Genomic DNA, 24647 nt, shown 5'->3' with positions numbered 1-24647 from the left:
ACGACTCGTAGCCCTTCTTCTACTGTGTCAGTCCAGTTCAATCAGGATTTCATTACGTGTGAACAATTGTGTTTTTCAAAGGATTAAAAAATATGCCAACTGTGCAATGTCCTTGCTGATTGGACTCCATTATGCTGACTTCCTGTAAAAACATTGCAAAGAAAGAAAGAAAGCCATTTGAAAAAGATGTAATCAATTAACATATGACCCTACCTGCTACGATCAGGTGTTTTTAACTGCAGGGATTTCCCATTCTGGGAGGTACAAGGGTCGAAGTTAATCCTTGATTATTAAATTTACCCCCTGCTGAAACATCCTGCTGAAAGTCACAGTCAACAAGCCTGTTTTCAAGACTGAACACTGGTGGATCTCTGCTGTTTCCATGCTCAACAACAGAGCTGTCCTTCAGAGCTGCTGAAGGCTTACTGAATTGACACCATCAAGCTGTTATCTTCCACAATAATAGGCTGATCGTGGTGCTGGACAAAATGATGCCTGCTGCTTCACTGTCTCACTGCCCTCTACTGGTCTGGTGGTCTGTTGCAACACTTTCATTTTTTCCTCTATATACATCTGGATTTGTAAAATCTACTTGGGTCTTAGGTGGAAATGCAGGGAAACAATGGGCTACTGAAACCATGTAGTTCAAGTCGGGAATGTTTTACAAGGTACTAAAAGTTCTGTTCGACTGCTATGGCATTATATCGCTGCAAAACAGTGATCCAAAAACTCCCAACCAGTATCTAGGGATTTGGATTAACTCTTCAGTAAGGCATTACATCCAGCTGGCACTTCACAATTTACATCAAATTTTAAGTCCTCTGCCCTTTAAGTGGCCAGACAAACAAGTCAGGGTGTGGAATTCAAGGTGCTGGATTGGCATTTGAAGCCTCAGATTTAGGGTGGAAAGGGCAGACAAAAGTTTGCATGGAGCTTGAGTCCTAAAGTTTTATCTTTTTAATCTGCTCATTTGTTTGCACTAACTTTACCAAGATTTTACCAAGACAGAGGCAGAGCTGTCTCATGCATACTTTAGAATACATGAACACTTCACAGAACATGAGTCCACTCTTACAGAGTAGTTTTAAAACCTGATGTTGCAGTGTAGTGTCACTCTATAGTCTTGTCTTGACTGACCTGTAATCAGCTCCACTATATCTCATCTACACACACAGACAAAGTGTGTTTGTGTCTCTGTGTTGTCTGGATCGAGTGCTTGCAGGTGCTTAGGCCAAAGGGTATGACATCAGCAGACGGCCTGCTCGCACCCCACATGCTGCCCATATGTCATGCCAAATCTCATCTTATCTTGCGTTAAGAGAAGGTGCTGCTGGCTGCAGAAGAGCCACCTTCCAAACAGATATCATCAATTTGACACCCTGACCTGACTGCAGCTGAGGGCTACAGATCTGCCTCACATCATGCCCGGCTGTGTTAGGGCGGGAAAGCAGGGTCACATTGGACTGCAAGGAAGGCAAACAGCTTTATTCTTTACTGTCAAAACCTTGAGAAAATATCCTTCACTCTATGGATATAGCACCAAAATTCAAATAGTTTTATTTGCAGTAGTCAAAGCCTCTTAAATTCCATGTTTTTCTGCTTGCATGGGTTAATTTACCCACCACTAAGCTATTCATCACTCTCTTTTTATATAGTAACCTTTTAAACCTGCTGTTCCCATTGCTTTTTTTTTCCTTCCATGCACATTTTTCAATTCATTCATTGAAGTGATGTGAAAATTACAGGGGTGAGATAATTATTCGTTCTGGAGCATAACAATGGAATACTGTGAGATATTTCTAACCAAAGGTTTGTGTGTAGCTCAAAAGTCTTGAGGTCTGAGAGTATCTTGTTAGAATTCACTGAGTTTTAGACATTATTGATGTACTGCCCTCTGCTCCTCTTCCCCCTGGATATATCTACAGTAGTCACCTTGTATTTATATAGGCCATTTAGCTCAAAGGCTACTATGGTAAGCTATTACATTTTGATTTGTTCTCTATTGCAGGGATCAGGGATAGACAGTGTTCAATATTTTATCGTAACACCCACTGGCCTTTTGCTCTGTGTGCAGTCAGAATATCAATTCAAATGTACTGAAGTTCAAGCTGTAACACAGGCTATGGCTGCTTCAGATTCTCTGAGCTAACTTTGCTAAGGCTAGAATCTGACATTTTAGCATATTGGGTTTTAGGTTATGCAAGTTTTGTAGACATTTCTTCATTTATTTAGCTATATATTTATTTATTCATTTATTATGAAAAGAGTCTAAGTCTTTTCCTCATTGCCTTGTTAGCTTTTGGAGGTCAAACCACATCAGAATTAAATTTGGTTTCTCCCGTAACCAGCATGGAAATTCAGTCCAGAATTTGGATTCAGGTCTGATTCAGGTCCTGAATGTTCGAGATCCATGACTCAACCCTGAACAAGGACACTCATAACTTGGACTTAGACTTCAGCTTTGACTGCATGAGGAAAGTATGAAAAGAAACTCAACTCAATAATTGATCTAGATCAGCAGTCCCAAAGTTGGGGTTGGGGCCCCCCAGAGGAGGTTCACAATATGAAAAACTATCATGCCAAGGGTTAAATCGGTCTCTGGCTCTGCTTTTCTGGGGGTTGTGAGATGAACTGCTTTGGAAGACAGATTGTACCAGAAACTTGATTGTACCCAGAGGCAATCTAGATTGCTCTACTGTTCTGCTAATTTTTGACACAGGGTCATCAACACTTCATTTTTCAATTTGAACTGACAGATGAGAGATCATATTTTCCTGCATCCATATTCACAAGCCCGTCTCACTCTGCAAAGGTTTCTGCCACAAAGCGAAAAGAGACGCCATGACTCACGCATTCAGCTATTAATGATTTAAAAATGCAGCAAGAGCAATGCAACCTGTTTGACACACAGAGAAACCATGAGGGAGGAAAGCACAGAGATTTCAACGTATAATTTAAATCTACAAACACAGTGACAGCATCAGTTAGACTCTAATGCAAGACTCAGACTTAAACTCAGACAATGATTGAAACCTCTTCCCTGACACCAGATTGAAAAGTTTGTGTGCTCAAAACTGGCTAAAAACTTATGACATGAGCTATGAATGTCAAAGCCAGAGGATCTGCTCAGACTATGAGCTTCAGCAGTGGAACATCACTGGATAAAGTGGTTTAACGTAAAATTAGCAAGTTAACAACACCCGAGGTGAATTCATGGGTGAGAAAAATCAAATAAGATATTTCTTAATCCAACTCATTGTAGAGAACAGGAACAGGAACAAAGCTCTGTAAAACTGATGGAACAGCTTTGACATGTATCTTGTAGTCCTCAGTTTTTCCTAAATTGTCTTGTGTGACTTCACTGGACCGATAGAGTGAATGAGTTCTCTTAAATGTTAGTGGGCACAGTTCTCTTGGTCCAGAACATCAGCCTGCCCTTGGTGCTGGAGAAAGAATCGACCTGCAGATGTCATGCCACTGAATAAATTGTTGTGTCGCCCTGCCCTGGTTTGATCCTTCTCTCTCTTTTATCTGGTTTCTTTCTCTGGCTTTAACACACAGTGCGCCCTTCTCTTTCACACACTTGCTCACACTTTCTTCTGTAAGGTGCTGCGTATGACTCAGTGCCCGTAAAACAGGGCAAAGCTGTACGGGGGGCTGAGTAAACCAAAAATGTTAAAGTTGAATAAAATATTCCTCACACAGCTGCTCTGAGCACTGAGTCCGAGGCTGACTGTCGCTTGAGCAGCGATGCCGAATAACTGAATCAATATCTAAACAAAACGACTGAATAGAAAATTGACCAACAAGGTTTTTCATTTAGGTAGAATAAAGAAAGGCAGAATTTGGATTCCAAGAAAAACTGCACACTTTCTCACCTTAAGTGAAAACTCACACCAGGCATTCTGAACTCAACTGCTGCACAACATTTATTTACAATAGAGCAGACATCATATCAGATATGGCAAGGATGCAGTGATAGGATAGAATAAATCTCAGCCACCACCCTGTCTGCACTGAAAAGAGATTTTGCATCATTTCCAGTGCTTGAAGGACATCTAGTGGTGAACTCAGGGAATGTACATCTTCCTCTAGGCATTATTTGAGTTTGTGTCATGACAGTTGTGCTCCAGATTTAAGAAAATAGTGATGTAATGGTTTTTGTGTTAAAGCTCCACTTCCATGCCCTGCAAAGGCGTTGGAAGTTTATTTCATTGTTTAACTTCATGAAGTTAGACACAAACAGCTCTTAGTTCTCCTTCAGTGCAGGAAGATGATGCATACAGAAGAAGCATGGACAACAAAACTACACACAAGCTGCATTTTCATGACAAGAACAATCCCTGGAGACTGTAAGGAGTCTTTGAGATACTCTGCTGCAAGGATTAGGGTCGAAGTGACAGCAAAGAAACCACCACTGATCAAAGAATGATGTAAACACAGCATTCAGAGGAGCAGGGGGCACTTTGAATTCATGCTGATAAATAGACTGCTATGAACCAACAAGAAGTATATCTGAAAACTGGCTTTTTTTACTGCTGAGACTTTTGACTTTTCACAGCAAATGTACAGCATGCTGAAATGATTTATTTTCCCAGTCATTACAAGTGAAACACTTCAACTATGCTTTACATATGAACTACTTTCATGAAATAACATTTCATTTTAATTGTGCTTTTAAAGTATAATACCAACAATGCCCAGGCAGAGATACGGTATGTTAGTTTTGCATGGCAGTAGCTGAGTCAAAATGGTCCCCTGTTCAAGCCCCGGTCCGACCAAATTACTAAAACATGGCTGATGGCCTGAGAGGTGCCAGCTCCTTTTTTTTTTTTTTTTTTTTTTTTTTTTTTGCACACTGCAGATTCTCTCTTTGACCCCAGCTGCTCAGGGCTTATTTGGAGTTTTGGGGAAAAACCATGTGCATCCTTCTCATTCTGAAAACTCTCTGTTACCTTGTGCAAAAACAATTTGCTTAACGTCAGCACCACAACCTGATGTTGACATATCTGGACTCAAACCATTATGTGATCTGTAACACCACCAATCATCAAATAAAACAATCATCTGCACTTCTTTTATAAATTCATGGTTGCTTGTATTCTTAATTTTGTTTTAATTTGTTCTGCATTTTTAGTTAATTTATTTAAAGGGACAGTGCACATTCATGAAAGTGTACTCAGTATATATATTTTTTTACAAATTTAGTTTTCATTATTTATCATTTATTACTGCATTTTGCCCTTTGTTTCCTTTCACATCAATTTGGTGTAACAACTTAATTACCTTTAATGGGAAATAAATAAAGTAATATCCTTTTTTATGCTAATAGTGCATGGCTGCAGGATGCTGTTTGTGTATTTTACATCTTATATTTGTGCATAATGCAAAGTAACTAAGTAATTAAGACTAACTGCAGTATGTCACTGTTGACATTTTTTAAATGTTTTTCTTTTTTTTTAGGAAAATTGCAAATTATACATGTGCAGTAACAAAAAGGAGGAACCCTTGGATGCCTTGAAGACAATACCACCCTTATATTTAAGCCTCTATAACTCCTGGAGGAAAGATGCTTATCAATTCATTATTACAATGTGACAGACTTTGGGTTGCTAAAACTACACAATTATGATAAACTTGATGCAAAACACTGATCCCAACCGAGACACAATAACTGAATCTTAAACACCAAAAGAAGAGGAGATCTAATGAAAAATAACTATAGATCTTTTCTCACCATGTTCCTCTACAATCACACAGACATCAAATATCGAAGAACATCCACACAGCAACACAAACATCGAGGCAAACATCAGGTTTTCTCCACTTTCATCACTGCGGCTGGTGGCACTTACCTGCGGACTAGCTGTTCAATTGTCAGTGGCCATGATAGAAATAACAGTTTGCTATCATTCTGTCAGCATGGGGCAGGAAAACATTTGCTTGCTCCGAAAACAAGCAAGCACCAGGTGGTGCCGTCTCTCTGTGGATAAGCAATTAGCTTTCTGGGGGCCAAAACTACAGTTTGTCCCACATAGAAAACAAGCAACACCTGTGTGCGCAGCCGAGTGGAGCCGAGGCTCGACGCTGCATAATAGAAAATAGGAACATCCAACAGGGGAGTGTCAAGTTGCCCTTTTCTAAATGCATTCTGGAGAAGGTTGACAGGAAAATGAATAGAATGGGTAATAAGCAGGAGAGAGGGAATGAAATAATTTTAGAGCAGAGTTTGGAAGGCGAGCGAGGGGGATCTCAGGATGAAAAATCCTGATTACTATGCAAGTGAGACATTAATTAAATCTATGACAGAAACGAGGGAATATCAAAGGGACCAAACTTATGGAGGGAAGAAAGAGGATTCAGCTTAAATGGTGCGCAGGAAAAAGATGTGGGTAGTTGCATACAAATGAAAGAACTAATGGAGAAATAATGTGGGATGGACAGAGAAGAAATTAAACAGATGCGTATTCAGGGGCAGGGGTATGCGGAAGAGAGGAATTGTGGGTAATGAGGGAGGTGTCAATCATGATGAGGTCAGGAGAGAGCAGAAAAGGGCAACTGCACAGAATCAAGATGAGAAATACAGATAGATTTAAGTCAGAAAAATGCATAGAACCACTTACTGAGGCTACAGTCTATCCTGATACAATCTGGCGGGAGAGAGAGCGAAATGGTGAGATCAAAATAAAAAGGAGAAAGATAGGAACAGAGAGAGAAAGAAAGAAGAGAAAGGATAAAAGAGAGAGAAAAACATTTTACATCCTTCAAAGTACATTCTGCAGACAACCAAGCAATGTTCTTTGGCCACCATCCGGGGACAGACTCTGAGTCAGGATCACCCTTTTCCTCCATCAACCCCACCATCCATCCCTCTATCATCACCCAATGACAAAGAAGCACCACAGAAGGCAAGAGCTGAGGTACTAAAACATTTACATGAGATTAGAGAAGAGGTATACAAATGAAAAATGTCCCCTTAGTTACAGGATGTTATCTCAGTGGAGTGCAGTCAGGACATCCTGCATTATAGAGATCTGACTGAGCATCTGGCAAAACCTTTGTGAGTTTTTTCATCTTTTTTTAATATTTCATGTTGAAAGTTTATCTTCATTTTATAATAAAACCACGGCATAAAGAATTTAATACTTGCAAACATCATGAATATGTGATTACGTTTAGTAAACAAGTCAGATGGCGTCTGAAACATTTAACTGCACAGAATTGTTAAGCAAGAATTTAATGGTTTGAATAACTCAGTGTTCTTTTTTTGTTGTTGTTTTTTTCATATAAACTTCAAATATAATTTCTGGAAGCTTTTATGCTGTCACTGTATACATATCCTCTTTCCTGTCTTGATATGCACTTGCCTTCTGCAGCACTTTGAGCAAACCCCCTGCAGTGTAAAATAACAAGAAAGGGTGATCTGCACATCCCAGCCACATCATGCCTTTGTGCACACAAACCACAAGAGACAAGACTCTACAGTGGACTGTTTCCTGCTCCAGAAAATATCATTAAAAAATGTTTAACAAGCTTTTAGACTGGAGAAGTGTTGAGGCAGCATTATTAACATCTGCTCTGGCAAAGCAGGAAAAGAGATCTCACACTCTACCTTTGCTTTAACCTTAGACTGGAAAGAAATCCTTCACATGGGTCATTTAAGTATCAAATTATCATCTGCCACAGACTCAAATGGATCAGTTCTTTGCTGTTCTGCTCCATCTAGTGGCTGAAAACGGCGTGTGCATGTGGCAGTGTAGTTGGGTTGTGGTCTCGAGCTGTCAACCGCTACAGAATAGTGGACTCAAACAGCCAGGGACCAGCGTCACTGTGTAGAGAGGAAGAAGGGCAGCGCTTCACAAGAGGAACGAAACTGGGCATGATGATTGGATTTTATCATCTTTTCATAAAAAGTGAATCATTTCCTTCAGAGAATTGTGTGCTATATGTCTGATAAACACTGAGTCTGATACCAGGTGCTGAGATGCAACAGTCTCACGCTGGAGTGACAGACTTAGCTTATGGCGCCGCTCTGCATATTTAACAGGTTATCATCATTAGCTATTGCTGATGAATATCATTAGAGCTAAATCTGACTGATTATAGCTTTCCTTGTGATTAATTAGTAGCATTTTAATTATCTTAGCAAGGATTATGCTTTAACAGATAGTGAGCACTCCATGCTGATCGTTTGTTAATTAATTTCCTTGCAAAAGAGCTTTGAAAACCCAGAGCAGAGCAACAGTGTCAGTCAACTATGTGACTTTCTTGGAGTATCATTAAAGCCTCATTGAGAAATGAAAAATGGCACTGTGAAGGAAATTACAGTAAGATTAGCTCTGAGTGTGCTGTCAAGGGACTGCTGCTGGCTGGAGCTGACGTAGGGACAAATACAACCTCAGGCAGCTACAGCTGTGAGCCGGTCTCTCTGGCTGTTTGATCCGAGGGCCGCAGACATACAGGCCATTGAAGGGATGAAAAGTTCCATCATATGAGCTCTGGCCGGGTGGGAGGTGAGGGTTATGGGAGACAGAAGAGGAGAGAAGTTGGAGAAAAAGAGAGGTAGAGGGGCAGGAAGAGAGAGCGGTGTCCCCACCTCTGTTCATCCCGCCAACACCTTCCTGTCTCTAACGCTTAAACTCTCATGTTCCATGGTGAGCCTCTGTCAAACTCCTGTTTTGGTCGCTGCAGAAAGCCTCAGCAGAGACAGCAGACCATAGGAAATACAGAGATGTAGCTATTTTAACGTCACCTACTGGGGTGTGATTTTTTTTAGTTCATTTTTTTCCAAGTTGTCATTTCATGGCACACTATTTACACTCCAGGGAATCTTTCAATGTCAAGGATACTTTTTGGTGGGACATAGTTTCCCCATCTGTGTGCTGACAAAGTAACAGAGGCAGTGACAGAGCTGTTTGTGCCTCTTGTTCTTCTGCAGCACTGTATTGCAATGTCGATATCAGGCTCTGCTACTGTTGCAGGATTAATTAAAAAAGGCCTGATGATCATGGCGCTTCATTATGGTCCCTTTTTCTTTATTTTGATGTCTCTTCTCTGGTTGTTTTCTTTCAGTAAGGGATCATACCTTGGTGTTGAACCAGGCTGCTGAGAGTAGGACTGTCACTTCTGACACATGTAAACCACTAAGTCTCACTTTCTCCTTTATTCTATGGTATGTGGAGAAGAAAGAAAAACTGGGGCTTGATTTCTACCAACAGTGGTGCCCCCCCTGCTGGCCTTTTAAAATATTGCAGGATTGAGACACTCAAATAATCCTGGGCTCAGTGTTTGATAGAGATATGGATAATTTCTCGAGCACTAAAACAAGTTGTTAATTATTTTACAATGACTTATAACTAAGGGGAACATCTGCTACTCTACAGCCAGTTATTTCAGGGAATAAACCACATCTTAACTTTGAGACCATTTGTCTCACAAACCCAATCCTCAGTTTTCACTGATCTCATCCCTCTGAGATTGCTTTAAGAGCTATTTAAACCACAATGTTCTTGAACAGATCTGCAATTACTTGTGATCAGGAATTGTGCTGCTGGAGGTTAAGGTGGAGCTATCCAGCATAGGAGCAAGACAGAGGCACAGTCACTTTTAAGATTTAGAGACAGGTTAGTGGGTCAAAGTTTAAGATCCAGAGCCAGGGTTTCTTTCCAAGATGGAACTTTTAAAACAAGAGGAGATGTTGTGAGGCTTCATGGGAAACATAAAGAAGGAAAGAATGAGGTTAAGGAATATCAGACTAAGTATGAATGGCTCTCCTGGAAAAAGCTCTATAGTTTTACTTTTACATTCCTGGAGCAAACATGGGATCAGTTTGTTGAAAAGTTTCTGTATTTCAATTTGATAAACAGAATCTGAGCACTTCTCACGGCTTACTTTACCGAAATAAGACCAGATAAAGGGAACCCCTTCATACAAAACAAACCTCAACATAACTGAAGGACAAATCAAGAGCTTTTTCCAGTCCAACTATGACAAAATGGAAAACTGATGATGTTAGAGTCCAAATGTGTGACTAAAACAGACCTGATGAGGAGAAAAGGGATGGAAGGGAACGTTTATGATTCACAGGCCTACCAAGGTTGACAGTGAGCTTGATTCGGCCTCCGTCCAGCTCCAGTCGCAGGGTGTCCGCTGACTCCTTGGAGGTGGTAGCCATGAGCAGACCGTATGCCCGCTGTGACATGAAGCGCAGCGCCACATCCTCTGCCTCCGTGTGCATGGTGACTGGCATGATGATCTTCAGGTACATGCTGCCATCATAACTCAGCACCGTCGCCTCTGGATGAGGGGAGAGAGGACAGGAGGGAAAAGTGGATACATTACAAAAGAAGGACAGATGGGGAACATCTTAATAGAGCCTGACTGGACATGACTGTTAAGTATCAATGGACAAGTTGAAGCACCAGTCTGATCTGTCCGTGTGAGTCTAAATGAAACTGAAAATAAAAGAGTCACATAAAAAAAAAACAAAAAAAACAACACAACTTCTTATCATGCTTTCTACTATTATGATTATTATTTAAATTACAACATTAAAATGTTGCCCATTTCAAACCATCAAATTCACCAGGTGTTTATGTTTTTTTGAAGGTATGTGGAGGAAATGGAGAAGGAAGAAAACAAGGAGTTTTTTTTTTTTTTTTTTTAAATAAGAAATGAGACATCCTCTCCTCCAGAGCGTCACATGAAGCAACTTGTTTCAGTGATGAGGACGTCAGCTGATCATCGCTGGATCGTCTGTCAGTCAGCTCTAACAGCTGGTTGTGTGTCTGCACAAGTGTGCTGTAATTACTTTAATTGAATACAAACAGTAACAGAGCTTTGTATGTGTTTCTTACCTGTTTAAGAAACATGTTCACTTGAAAAAAACCTGCTCTCTGTTTATTCTGCTGTTTAGAAGCACACAGATCACTTCTCTGGTAAAATATGTCATTGATTTATTATCTTTGAGTTCCTTAGCCTTTATCTAGAGTGTATCTGATCATGAACTCTGACACTTATTATTATAGCATGGTTAATGATGTCTCAGGAACAATAGATATTAGTTGTTTATAAGAGAAAATAGAAATTGTGTTACTCTTTACTGACCCCATGCTTGTAAACAACACTTCCAAAAAAATGGATCAAGTGTTTAGTTCTGACAGACTTTTCTCTTTGACTCAAATCATCTTAATTAAACAAAACAGAAAATCAACAGGAAAATGGATGAGCCAAAGAAATGATCACAAATTAATATTTTTATTCTCTATATTTTATTTAACAATATGAATTATTTCATTGAATGATGAATCTGACCAAAACACTTATGAAGATGTGTAATGTTCCTCTGTTCTATAGATTTGATGATGGTTTTGTTGAGTATTTTGTGTTACAAACTCACATAAAACTCTTTTTAATACCAGCTTAATGACCTGTTTCAAAACAATCCTCAGTGACTGCTTTCATCTCTGTCTTTTCGCTGTCACTTAACTCACTTGATGTGAATGTTCATGTAGAGAAGTCTGAGCTGCTACACTGCCAATCAGTGACTGATATTCCATATGGGGGCATGTCTATCAGAGAAAAAACTTTCATTTTGGGACATGCTTCAATATGGCGACTCAGGAATTACTTCCGGTGCCGCATAGGACAGAGCAGAGAGCAAACTGGAGTTTATAACTTTGAGATGCACCCCTGGTCAATTTCTGCACTGACATGTTGATCAACCAATAGGCAAACAGTTCCACCCAGGACACTATTCAGATTGCCGTCTCATGTGAATTGCATTTCCTTTTGTATTGCATGTTAATATTGTCTGAAGCATAAAATAAAAAAAAAAATATGAGCGCAAAGCCTTTTTTTATTTTTTATTTTTATATTTAATTTTATATTTATTTTTGTATTTATTTACACAATTTTTTTTCTATTTATTTCTAAATGTTATTTATTTTTATTTTTTGTATTTATTTTTCCTTTTTTTATTTTTATTTTCATAAATATTTATTTTTTTGTATTCATTTTTTTTTTTTCTAATTTAATTTATTTGAACATGTTTAATTTTGGCTGTTTTGGTCCACCATACACATGTACTTTAGAGAGACGATTTGCCTTGACAGATAATGTAAATGTAAATATCATTTAGGACATGATTCATTTCAGTGCCATAATTAAAACACTTAAGATGAAAGCATGGGGCTGCGTGGAAATGAACATCAAGCTTTCATTGTCCCCCTTTGGCTTCACTTTGGACATGCCTGAGTTAAAATGTAGCAGGAACTAATAAAGGATCAACAGAGAGAACAGACAGAATGTCAAATAGGTGTTTCTGTACACATTATTTACAAGAAGAGATCAAAGGAGCGCTCAGTTTGAGTTGGGATCAAAGCCATGACAGCCTGTTAACTGAACACTCATCACAGTGATCAAAAGATGAAAAATCAATCACTGCTGTGCTTCAGAGACATGTTGGGGGAAATTTTGATGACACAGTGTAGAGAACAGCCCTACAACATGGTCCCTTTTGTTTATTTTTGTGATACTCAAGTTAGCTTCTGTGTCTTTTCATGCTGAGGATACATTTAATTCTTTCTTTTAATTCAGAGTCAAGTAATTGCTGGGTAGGAAACTCAAAGAATGTGATAGAAATCTATAATGAATCTCGTACTTTTCTGTAGGGAGTAAAAATGTCAACAACAACAACAACAACAACAACAACAACAACAACAACAACAACAACAACAGAGCGTTCTCCCTAAAGAATCAGCATCACCATCAAAGACTGCTGTGTACAGCGACAGATCCCCGAGTGCTGCTTTTATTTCATGGGAACAATCAGCACCAGGGGAGCCTAAATATTGAAGGCTTAGGAGCATAGAAATGAAGCAAAGAAGTACATTTGAAACACCTGGACCAAACAGTTTGTCTTCATTGCTTTATGTCCCTGAAGAAAAAAAGTGACTTATTCCAAAAGCGGCGTTATTCTATCGATTGACAAAAACAATCCAAAACATGAAAACAATATGTATTATCGTCCCAACATCAGCTCAAAAAGCACAAATGCTGTTTATTTTATCCAGCTCAGAGGCATCATGTAATACCCTCTGGGCTTTCTTCTTCCAGTCAATATCATTGATTGTCCTTATACTCTGTTAATACATTCACTCAGTCTGTTGACAGAAAGATACTGCTCATTGCTGGTTATCAGAAATCAGCCTGGCTCCTGCAGTAGCATATACCTCCACTAGATGGCACAAGAGCATCGCTGACTGATTCCTGAGCTGTCATCCAAGCACCCACAGATAAAACTGTTAAAAATATCAGCCTTCAGAATAGAGACGTTTCACCCTCTTCCTCCACTGTCCTGATTCAAATCCAATCTCTCCTTCCCTCATTACCCTCCTCGTCCCTCAAAATCCCATACTGTCATGGCTCACTCACCCCCACGGACGTGTAAAGACAAACCATGACGTGAGGCGTCTGAAGCTAATTGGGATGAATCAGACGTACGTGGAAATGTTTGACTGACTCGCCTCCCCTCTCTGCTGCTTTCGAGCCACCTGGGTTTGCGTGACTGGCACAGATGGCGCCGGTAGGCCTGGCTGCTCTGCCACACTGCGTCTGCTTGCCTGGATCCTCCCTCCATCCCAACCAGCAGACCCTAATGCCACCCTGCCTTGGGAGGTATTTTGTTCACACATACTTGCTCCCCATGGAGCGCTTACCCCTACTATACAGCAGCTGTTTGGTTGTGTCTAACACGAGGCAGTACGCTGCCAGGGCTGGAAATGCTCACTTTGCTGCGATGAGCATACATGTGTTTTAAGCCTCTGCCTCATTGGTTGGAAACACGTCATGACTTTAAGATTTTTTAAACCCAAGACAGATTATGGTTTGGGAATATTCTATTATTTAGCACTTAAATATGTATGAAATGATGTTCTTACTTTTTTTTTTTTCATAAATTGGACATTATACAGTGTTCTACTTAACACCTCAAAAACATATTTGGCCTTTAGGCTAACAATCTGTTACTTTTTCTTTATTTTTTTCTGATTTAGGACACATTCTGGTTTCTGTGTGTAGTATGAGCAGTCCTGTTCCCTGATATTAAAGCAGCTGTTGACCGAATGCAACAAGAAGGTCCATGTGTACACTGTACAAACTGGGACATCCCCAGATATCAGAGCAAAGTGTCCAGTCCCTGATGAAAAAGCATCAGATCTCCAGAAAAACTGGATAGTGTCAGACTTAAGTGCCGCAAACTAAAGCAGCCTCAAAGGGAAGACAAAAATTACATATTGAACCTTTTATTTTGAAATGCTCAGCAAGAATGGCACATGCCATCACTGCCACTACGTATCTACTCTCTGCTGTTACTCTGTGAGTCTATTTTCAGGTACACCTCAGTCTCTGCAGATCGTACCAAACAAGAAAACAGACATTAAACAGAATATCAGATCAAATTTCAAAATAAAGCAACATGTTCTTGCTCCTGATTGTAAATATTCTTCTTTCATATCAAAACTACATCACTAACCCAACATACTTTTCTATGGTTGAAGCTCAAAATAATAGAATGAACTTGAAGTGATCTGCAAATCAACTCTGGAAGGTGAAGTGTCTGTTCTTTATATGTTGTTACTTATTTTTTCACGGTTGTTATCACATGGTTTCACAATCCCTGCAGCAACATGTGGTCTACCCGTGATCTTGCAAAGCCAGCTGCTATAGAGTGTAGTGTGAGATATGATGGATACAGTATACATGGCCGTGCATCATCAGAGATGAGAAACCTAGCAAAACCACGGTGCTGACAGACCACAGGAACTGTTTCAGTTTCTTCATCGGACCAAATAGGTTGTGATATTTTTTAGTGACCTGTGCTGAATTGGATATGTAGACCTCTGTGATTTTTCCGAGCGGCAACCTCCAGTCTAAGAGTATGAGACAATGAAGAAGTGCTAAAATCTGCTGTTTTTCGAGTGTCAGCTTGAAACTGGCTCAGGAAGTACCGGAAGTCACATACACACCAAGCCAAAAATCAAAAAGCTGTTTTCAAAGCAGAAATTAACCTATTTACAGCCTGGTTCAAAAAATGTCTCCTGTCTGAGTCACTAATTTTACTATCGGCACACACTGTACAGGAGGTGACATTTTTTCCAACTCAGCCGTTCAGAGGATATTGAGATGGCAGCTCGCCCAATCAGAGGCACAGCTCAGGGTCACGTGACCGACAGGCTCCCTATAGCTGTACACAAAGCTCTTGCCACTACCAATATGGCCGCTATAGCCAATGTGCTTCATTTTCCGTTTCAGAAACAGACAGGTGACGTCGGGGAGACTACCTCCATGTTTTATACTGTCTATGGTCTTTTCTGGAGCTGTTTAGTTTCAGGCAGTTGAGTCTGAGGCTGTTCAGTTGTAAGTCTAACACATGAAGGACATCAACTCCAGAAGGACATTCAATTCCAGCCTTTGTTTCACAGGTCAATGGCCTGCCTGTAAACAATAAATTTAGACACAGGAAATCTTGTTGCAGAATAAACCCTGGATACAGCAGTACCTCCTTTTGGTTTGATCCTTCACAGTTAAGACTTAAAAGGTGAATTTATAGCCACTAAAAGACTTTGATATTATTTGCCCCTGCTATCTGTACCACTTTGGGAGTTGAAATTGGCAAAAAAAAAATGCATTAAGTTTTGCAGCTTTATTCAGTTCGCTCCTGTTTTGTATGTACTAGCATCTGTGATGTGCAAAGCTGTGCTATGCACTCTTATTGTCATGGAGTTCAATTCTTTGCATGCAGACCGCAAAACTGAAATGTCAACAAATGTTCTGTAGTCAGCAAAATTTGACTTGCTTTAAACAAAAAAAATGTATCAGTTCAAGAAACAAAACAAATAAAATTCCCTACCCCTCTCTACATTTAGGAGTCATTTTGGTCCTTTGATTTGCTGAAATGTATGAATATATTTTTTTGGTGTCTCAACAGTGAATGTGGCTCATATTAGGTCTAATAAGATATTTTTTTCTTTGAAAGACATAAAACACTTGGTTGGATTTCATTTTTTTTACAGATGACCAGCTGAATGTGAAGTGGGAACTTCCTACCAGGAGCAAATTCATGACAAACGTGACATGAATTTCAAAGTTTCCATGGAGCTTACTTTCTGAAAGGAGCTTACAAAAAGCAGCTTGATCAAAGAGAAAAAATAAAAATACAGAAACACTTTGCTGTGCATAACAGCAGAGCCTTAAGCTCTTGCCGCGAACATATGCCCCTTACCTATCTCACAGTTGGTGCCCAGGTATCCGGTGCCGGTGCAGTCACAGATGTAGCGGTTCCATCCCTCTTTACACAGGCCTCCATTGCCACAGGGGGCGCTGCTGCATCGCTTCTGCAGCTCTCGGGTGCAGAAACTGCTGACACCAAACGCGCTCTGGATCTCGGCCAGCCGGCGGACATCGCGGCTCTTGCCGTCTATGAACAGGTCTCGTACGCAGCCTACGTAGCCATAGTTCAGCAGCGCCGTCCAGACCTCTGGCGGCAGGATGAGGTCTGACTTAGTCTCAGGAAGCCCGCCCAGGTACATGTCACTGTCCAGGTCCAGGATTTCACTGCCTTCTGGGGAGCTGAAGGGCATGCTCCGGCTGTTCACTGAGATGGATCCTAATTAACAAAAGAGGAAACTTAATTAAACAGAGGACATCATTTGCATGTGTAAACATTTCAGTTTGTGTAGATATATATGAGAAAAGTATTTATTTACTCAGTGTGTTTAAAAGTTTGATAGCTAAGAGACACTGACTGAAAAATGTGTTTGGTTTGAAAGGTGAGTTAGTGGGCTGCTCATGGGTCAAGTGGCTCAGTGAGTGGTGAGGTGAGTAAATTAAGGGCTGTGAGGGGACGTAAGTGGATAATTTAGGGACACAAAACAGATAGGGAACATACAAAAGGCAAAGTGAATAGATGAGTGTGCGGTTGTGTGTGTGTGTGTGTGTGTGTGTGTGTGTGTGTGTGTGTGTGTGTGTGTGTGTGTGTAATGTGTCTGTAACAGGCTAAATGGAGGAGAAGGGAAGCAGAATGCAGCAGGGAGTGGGTGAAACAAAGGCTCCTCTCTCTTTCTGTGATTAACGACTCCGTCTTAATTTTCTATTAAAAGCCAATTACAGCTGGAGCAGCAGTGTGATCACATGCACGCGCACACACAAACACACAAAGGCAGACACTCATTCACACCCGTCCTCATTATAAGACGTCATTAGGGGGGAGATATAATGTCCAAGGTGCTTGCCCACCTACAGACCATTCATCAGACACAACACACTCCAGCTTGCAGATACTGCTGTTTGTGCCCACATGGAGTCAGAGACACTGGGATGAAAAATGTAAACCCACAAAAGGTGAATTCTGGTATTTATGATCCTAGGGCACGTACATTTAGGTAAAGGAGTGTTAAATGCTTGCAAAATGTTTTGAAATTGCTTTAGTAGATCGCTCCTGCCGGCAGCTGTGAGATATACTTTAATAGCTGCAGCATAATCTTTCGGGCAAACACACCTTATCAAAGGAAGTTTTCTCAATGTGCTTGTTTTTGCTGCTGACATGCTTCATTTTTCAAGCTGTCTGACAACATTACAGGAAGGATTGCTTCAAAAACGACCTTTCAGTTGAAGTTAGATCTCTTCATTTTTAGCAGAAACAGCTGTTAGCTTCATCGCTTTCTCCAGGGCCACCAGACGGCTCTGACAAAAAATGTAATTCTACCTCACAGATCACAGGCAAAGCCCATCTTCAGCTACCTTAAAGGGTTACTCTTTTGATTTGTTGGGGGATTTAGGTGCCTTAAAGGCTTTACTCTAAATCAACACAGCACAATTAATCAAAGAATGTGTGGACCAGCAACTCAAGTGTTGTACAGGATGGACTTTGTTTTATTACAGCAGTCTGGGGGCTTTTAAAATATCCACAATAGCTGGTTTTAATTTAATTCTTCTCCTCATAAAAAAGGTCTTTATCTATTGTAATCCTCTCAGTACCGCTGACACACAAATGGAGCTACAAATGTATTTAGAAGCTTGGCTTTGATATGACTTCACAGGTGTAGCTGTCATGAGGTAATCCATTGAATATAAACATCAGCGCCATTTCACTTGCACCCCCTTGTGACTGGCTGCAGTATAGTAGTTTGTTGGTGTGTGTCGCCTATCTTCTCCTGTCATGATGGGACCCCACCTCAAAACCAGGAGCTGTCAAACAGAGCTGCAGCCTGGACTCTGAAATGCTCTTCTAAGGTCAATTTGAACATTAATTCTAAATAAATGTATCTTGATTAAGGTTTACAAACCCCAATGTATGTGTTTAATGCTGACTAGACAAGAGTTAGAGGTAAGTTAATTGATCACAAAATATTAACTCCTTTCTCCCTTACCCCAAGTGGAAATACATTTTGTGCTACAGATGAGATTTTAGACTTCTTTGAGCTAACTCCATGAAGCATAACAGCATGTTTTGTGATTTCACCCAATAGTACCTGCTGAGAAGTTTTGAAGCAAAACATTTGCTAGTGCCAAACTGACTCAACCGCTGACTAAAACTAACTGTGGACCAATCTGGAAACAGACAAACAGGAGGAGCTGAAACAGTTTCACTCACCACCTGTTAGTCAGATGTCACAGATGTATTTTGTCCAACATGGATAACTTAAAAGGGTTTGCATAAATTTTAAATCAATGCTCACCTTTCCTTCCTTCCCTCTGGAAATCCACATGACACCAATCTCCATCATTGACTTTCTTGTTGCTGGCCTTCAGCTTGGTTTTCCCTGAGCCCATATCAATCAGCAGGTACAAATACCCATCCAGCAGCTCCATGGCAAAGTAATCAGTCTTCAGCTCCCTGCCAGGCTTCTGCTCTTTGGGCCCCTGAGGGCGGCCGTGGCTGAACAGCAGGAGGCCGCTGGGCTCTGTGGTGCGGAAGTCAAAAGAGATGGATCCTGTCTTCTTGGTGTTCCACTTGGGCAGGGAGATGAAGGACTCAGGGGTCTCAAAAGTCACAGGGTCTAGGGCTGCTACGTCCTCACAGCGGAACACCAGGTCACCATTCAGGGTGATCTTAGGGTCGCGCTCGATGGCGAGGCGCGACAGCTCCAGCTTGAAGTCATTGTTCTTGTACACCACCTGGTGGAAGACAGAAAATGATTGCACGATTAAAAAACACTGTTGACCTTTCTTTATGGATTCAAACTAATTTAATGGTTACATGAAAGGACCATGCTTTAACCAACACACAAAGTTAGCTCCATCAGAGAACATTCTGTCCATAATCACGAGAGCCTGCAGATGCATCCTAATTACCAAATTAATTTCAAGTGTCAGTTACAGAGGCTGCTGGGAAATCCTGTCAGTAAGTGATGAATCAGAACATGGATGAAATGCACGACTCTCTTAAGTCATGCATTTCTAAAACGCAGGAGTTTCTCTCAAAACAGCAGCGATGCTGATACAGTGTGCTTTTAAAACTGCTTTTTCATGTCCGGCCCACGATCCCTTAACAAGAAATTTAGGTCAGATGAGTGCTCAGTTAACTGATGTTCCTGGATTTTGTACGGAAATCCCCAACACTTTGAAAAATCAAACACCCAGCAACCACTTGGGGCCTCTGAGCTGCCTGGGGCACGCTTTTATTGACTCTACTGATGCCTGTGAGTGTTGAAGTTGTGTGGGTGCATCAGAGGATCAGGCTCTGATCTACACTTCATAACACTCCTAACTCCTGGTCAAATCAATGACGTGTACAGATTATTTGTTTTAGTTCAAAAACTGCACCTCAGGAATGTCTCTGTATGTGCACAAGAAATGTGAAGAAATCCAAAGGCTCCAGAGAGTCGTTCAGACACAGGGAGAAGGGAACGGTGCCTAAAGCTTTAATGCAAATGTCTCTGGCAGCCTTTGATGAAACACGCCTGCATTGTTACTACTGTGTGTGTCTCTGCCTCACTGTGTGCATTCATCATGGATTAAATGCTAAAGGCAAAGTAAATTATCCCTGTCGTTCATAGTTTTAGCTTCCTTTCATTTGTTGAACAGTCTGTAGACACTGTTTTGAGAGGCCGTCCTCAAGGTAACGCTGCAGCAGCTGAGGCTTTCTGTGCTCCTGATTGAGTATGAGTGTGTGTGTGTGTTCTCTCCTGATTACAGCCCTCTTCACACTCCCACACAAACACTCTGACAGGTAACTGAGGGAAAACACATCTTTACATTTCTATCTTGTTTTTTTGCTCCTGGTGCCTCCGCAGACCGTTCTGTTTTAATATAATCCCAGCAGAGGCTCTTGGTTACTGAATTGTGACGGAGTTCAAACACAGAAAAGCTACCTTTTTGTTGTTTTAAACAGTGAACACTATCCTCTATTATGTCGTGCGTGCTTTGTTATAGTGCAAGACAGCAATTGTTGCAGACCTAATGGTAGAAAAGTGTGGAAGTTTCTTTGTTTTTAACCTATTCTTCAGCACAATAGAGGGGAAAAAGATGGATTGGGGTGGTGTCAGCATTGAGGTGGATGCTGTACCTTACTTCAGGTGTGGTGAAGAGAGAGCTGAGCTAGAAGTTAAGACTTTCAAATTACCGGTCAGTCTATGTTCCAGTCCTCACCTATGGTCTCAAGCTGTGGGTAGTGATTGAAAGAACAAGATCGTGAATACAAGTGGCTGGAATGAACTTTTGAGCATCTTGTGAGGATGCCTCCCTGAGTATGTCCATCTAGGAGGAGACCCTGAGGTAGACCCAGGACATGACGGAGACAGATCTCTCAGCTGGCCTGGGAGCACCTTGGTATCCCCCCTGGAAAAGCTAGTAGTAGCCAGGGACAGGGGTCACTGGTCTTAGCTGATGGAATTGCTGACACCTGACCCAGACCAGTGGTAGAAGATGAATGGATGGAAGATTACCGCAAACAAAATCAGTCTAAAAATAAAACTTTAAATCCAATTGAGGAAAAATACAATCTTCTAGTATATTTAATTTTGTATCTCTCTATTTCTGTCTCGCTGAACCACATGAGACTAAAGGCACCGTTAGCTTTAGGTTTCATTCACACTAATGAAGAGCACCTTAATTCAGGCACCTGTTGGTTTCTGACTACCTAATTCCAGTGAGCTGTTAGCAATGTAATCTACTGCTCCTCTCACAAACATTCACCAATCTAACTCTTGTCTCTCATGCACACTCTCCCCCCCTGCCTGCCTATTCCTCTGTCGTCTCCTCTGTGAAACAGCACACCTACGCACAGGCACAGAACGAACCAGATACGCTGGGTTATTCTTGAACTTAAGCCTCCTCTGGTTATCTCTCAAATTCACCACCCAGCCTCATGTACTGTACACCTTCTAATGTCGTCATTAGCAGAGATTAGTCCTGGTAATTATCTATGATAAGGCTAAACTGGCAGCTAATAAGGCATGAGCTCGCCTGGCTTCAGGTGGTAAGAACAGAGAGGTGTATGTGAAAGAGAGAAAGAAGCAGCAGGAGGGGATTTATTTCTGTCATTTCTTTAGGTTATTTATTTTTGGATCCTTATGCATGAGTTCTATTGTTATTGCCATTACCTTTCTCTCACAGACATAAAAACCTTAAATGTCACCTGTGGATAAAATCACAAAATCATCCAACAGGATGATTATGCATGAAAACCGTGGCACCTGATGATATGAAATCAGTAACTCCATTTAGCTCATCAGCTGAATTTATACACTACCATGGTAGAATTAACAAAGCAGGACTCAGAAAAGTTGATCCCTCGTGACAACAGCTGGGTCAAAGTCTTGATTGATGACTCAGTGGTTAATAACATAATCAACCAGTTAATGACCAGATCCACATTAAATATGATATGGATTTATTCTCTAAGAATCATAATGAATCTGAATGCCAACCTTCACTGTTGATAAAACATTTTCATCCCAACCAAGTCCTTTTTTTCCCTCATGAATAAAACATCAAGAATCTAACAGTCACTTCAGTAATTTTGAATTCAGGTTCCTTTTTTTTCTTCTGAATTTAAAATGCCTTTGCCCCAATAAAACCAACGAATAGCTTTAAAAACAGCAGGTATAACCACCCTCAGGTTAGTGTCTACTTTTGAAAAGTCTTTTTTTTTGTGTGTGATTTTCCTCTACAACAGGTTTGTATTGTTATTAAATGTGTCCAACATCAATCCTTACAGAGCTGGACCTTTTGTTGGTGGATGTGGGATAAAAAAACTTCTTTTGACCCCCAAAGCTATCCATTATCTTATCCTAAAGAGCTCATAGTGCCGTATCATCCCTCTGGATCACTGGGCTCCCAGCATGCTGGCCTGCTTATTATTCCTAAATAAAAAGTAGTATGGGAGGTGGAGCCTTCAGTTATCTGACTCCTCTTCTTTGGAATCATCAGTTGAGGTCTGGGGGGCAAACACATGCTCTACTTTTGGGAGTAGACTTAAATGTTTCTTGTTGATCAAGCTAATAGCTAGAACAGGATCAGGCCTGGACCAGATCTGAGATATGTTGCTACTGGCTCAGGCCATGTCCACATGTTGCTAGGTTTCTTTGAAATGGTATATATTTTCATATATTCAGGCTTGTCATCCACACAAAATTGCAGTTTTACATCACTAAAGACGTTGTTGTCGAAAAACTCAGGCCAAAGTAAAGATTATGGAAAACTCCCGTTTTATGGTTTTACATCTGAAAAACACTGCCGAAAATGGGTTTGAAATGCTCTTAGACGTATTTATCAGCGGATTTGCCTGCTGCGGACAAAAGGTTTTTTGAAAACAAATAAGTCGTGGGAATATTCATTCTGAAAATACCTGGCCCAGTGTGTTCAAAGCCTTAGACTGGCACACTGAGCTCCTATTTATGTCTCTCCTCTTCCTGTCCATCTTAATATTGTATACATCTTACATTTTTTTCTCCCTGCATCACTCTCTATCCCTCTTTCTAATGCCCTATCAGCAGTAGTGTGTCCAACATGAGTTTCTGTCTCTTAAAGGAAGTTTGTCCTTGTCACTGTACTTTGCTTAACGCTGCATAGAGCTGTACTCACTGTGGGTTAAGATGAGATCAGGCTCCTCATCTTATCTTAATGCTGGGTCTCTGCTAATAATACAAGTCTAGCAGGTCTAGATCTGTTAATGTTTTATGGAATCTTGAGACAATGTTTGTTGAGATTAGGGGCTAAATAAATAGAGAATTATGGATTTGTTGAAAATCTCAATCAGCATGAAACAGAGAGATTCAAACTCTGGAGTAAATTCGGTTTGTTTCCTTCACTTACTTCACCTGTATGTTTTACTTGCCTGTAAAACTAAAAGCTTCGTAAAATTGTTCACCCCCCTGTGATCAGATTGCTAAATGCTTCTTAATAATCTTTTTTTTTATCTTTTGATGCCACATTCCTTTAATTTTTCATTTTTCATTTCAAATTTTGTATGCAGTCTGGCTTACTTTTAATCAATATGTACAGTATCATTTTCCTTTTTAGGTCTTATTTATGCTTTTATCTCCTCTTGTAAGTAATATACTGCTTGTAGGTCAAATTGTCTTTTTTATGTTTTTTATTATTTTTTTTTTTTTCTTGTGTATGAGCTGCTCCATACTTATTGCCCCATAAGGGATTAATACAATTGTGAATCTGAATCTGAATCAAACTCTAACAATAAAAAAGTGATTTCACATTGCAGAAATTCTACACCTGCAAAAATACTGAAAAAGCAAAAATGGCAACATTTTTGGATAATACATTGTTTTTTGTGCTACCAGTATTGATATGTGGAATTAAAATGCTCTTCTGCAGATGTTGCCGATCAACTCATAGGTTGCCTTCGCACAGACAGACTTTAAATTCATAAATGCTAAGCACAAACATGTTGTTCAGTTACTCTGACTTCCCATTGAGATACAATTGAATCTGTTGCAGACTTGGAGATAGTGATGCCACCTGGTTTATTTACATGTTCTCTTAATCCAGATCTTTGGACTGTTAGCTGTGAGCTCTAACCCTCCTGCCACCCGAACATGGACACAAAATCCAAAAAATACAGACAGAAGGCTCATTCCCTGCAGATGTAAACATCAGCAGAAACTTATTCAGGATAATGAGCAACATTAAGATGTGAAACATGAGAGGCTTAAGTTGTTTTCAGGATCATTTCATCTGTTATGTATTAACAAGCCATTCAGCCACAAGATTCTGTTAAATTATGAGATTTTTTCCAATAAATGTGTTATCAAGTTCAGTGTTATGTCTCTATGTCTAAGCTTTGGTAAGCCTTCACACACATTTCCTCAACACAAACATCTGATCAACTTGCCAACAGTCTAACAACTCAGTCCTGACATCTGCCTATAATGGCATACAGTTGGTATCGAAAATTTACATGAAGACAGCGCAGCTGCATCTGGCATCAAAAACAGCCCCCAACATAGCAATCAACACCAAACAAAGCATCCCTCTGAGATTTGAACTTGAGGCCATTAAAGTGCTCAAATGACTTGATCTGGCAGAAATTGGAACTTCACAGGCTTCGAGACAGATTATGATGACAGCTTTCAATATGTCACCGGTGTCAAGCTTCTAATGTCAGAGGGATTTTGTGCAATCAAATG

The 24647-nt window shown here is 40.4% G+C and overlaps 1 protein-coding gene across 9 annotated transcripts in view; it reads right to left on the bottom strand.

Annotated features, from left to right (window-relative positions):
* nrxn2b (neurexin 2b) overlaps window positions 1–24647 on the bottom strand; it is a 920596-nt gene that overhangs the window by 502893 nt on the left and 393056 nt on the right. For 8 of the 9 annotated variants that reach the window (XM_074699347.1, XM_074699355.1, XM_074699353.1 and 5 more), the window contains 4 exons: window positions 18738–19176; window positions 16283–16666; window positions 10093–10296; window positions 6624–6650 (listed from right to left, as the gene is read on the bottom strand). In XM_074699347.1, coding sequence (XP_074555448.1) covers window positions 6624–6650; window positions 10093–10296; window positions 16283–16666; window positions 18738–19176 — 1054 coding nt within the window. The remainder of the gene's footprint in view (window positions 1–6623; window positions 6651–10092; window positions 10297–16282; window positions 16667–18737; window positions 19177–24647) is intronic. The other variant, XM_074699351.1, reaches the window with a different exon arrangement.

The sequence above is a fragment of the Halichoeres trimaculatus genome, unplaced genomic scaffold (assembly GCF_033239565.1).
Source record: "Halichoeres trimaculatus isolate MK-OKI-2021-1 unplaced genomic scaffold, fHalTri1.1 fHalTri1_scaffold_22, whole genome shotgun sequence".
In the NCBI taxonomy this organism is placed as follows: Eukaryota; Metazoa; Chordata; class Actinopteri; order Labriformes; family Labridae; genus Halichoeres; species Halichoeres trimaculatus.
This window is presented reverse-complemented; position numbering and strand designations above follow the sequence as displayed.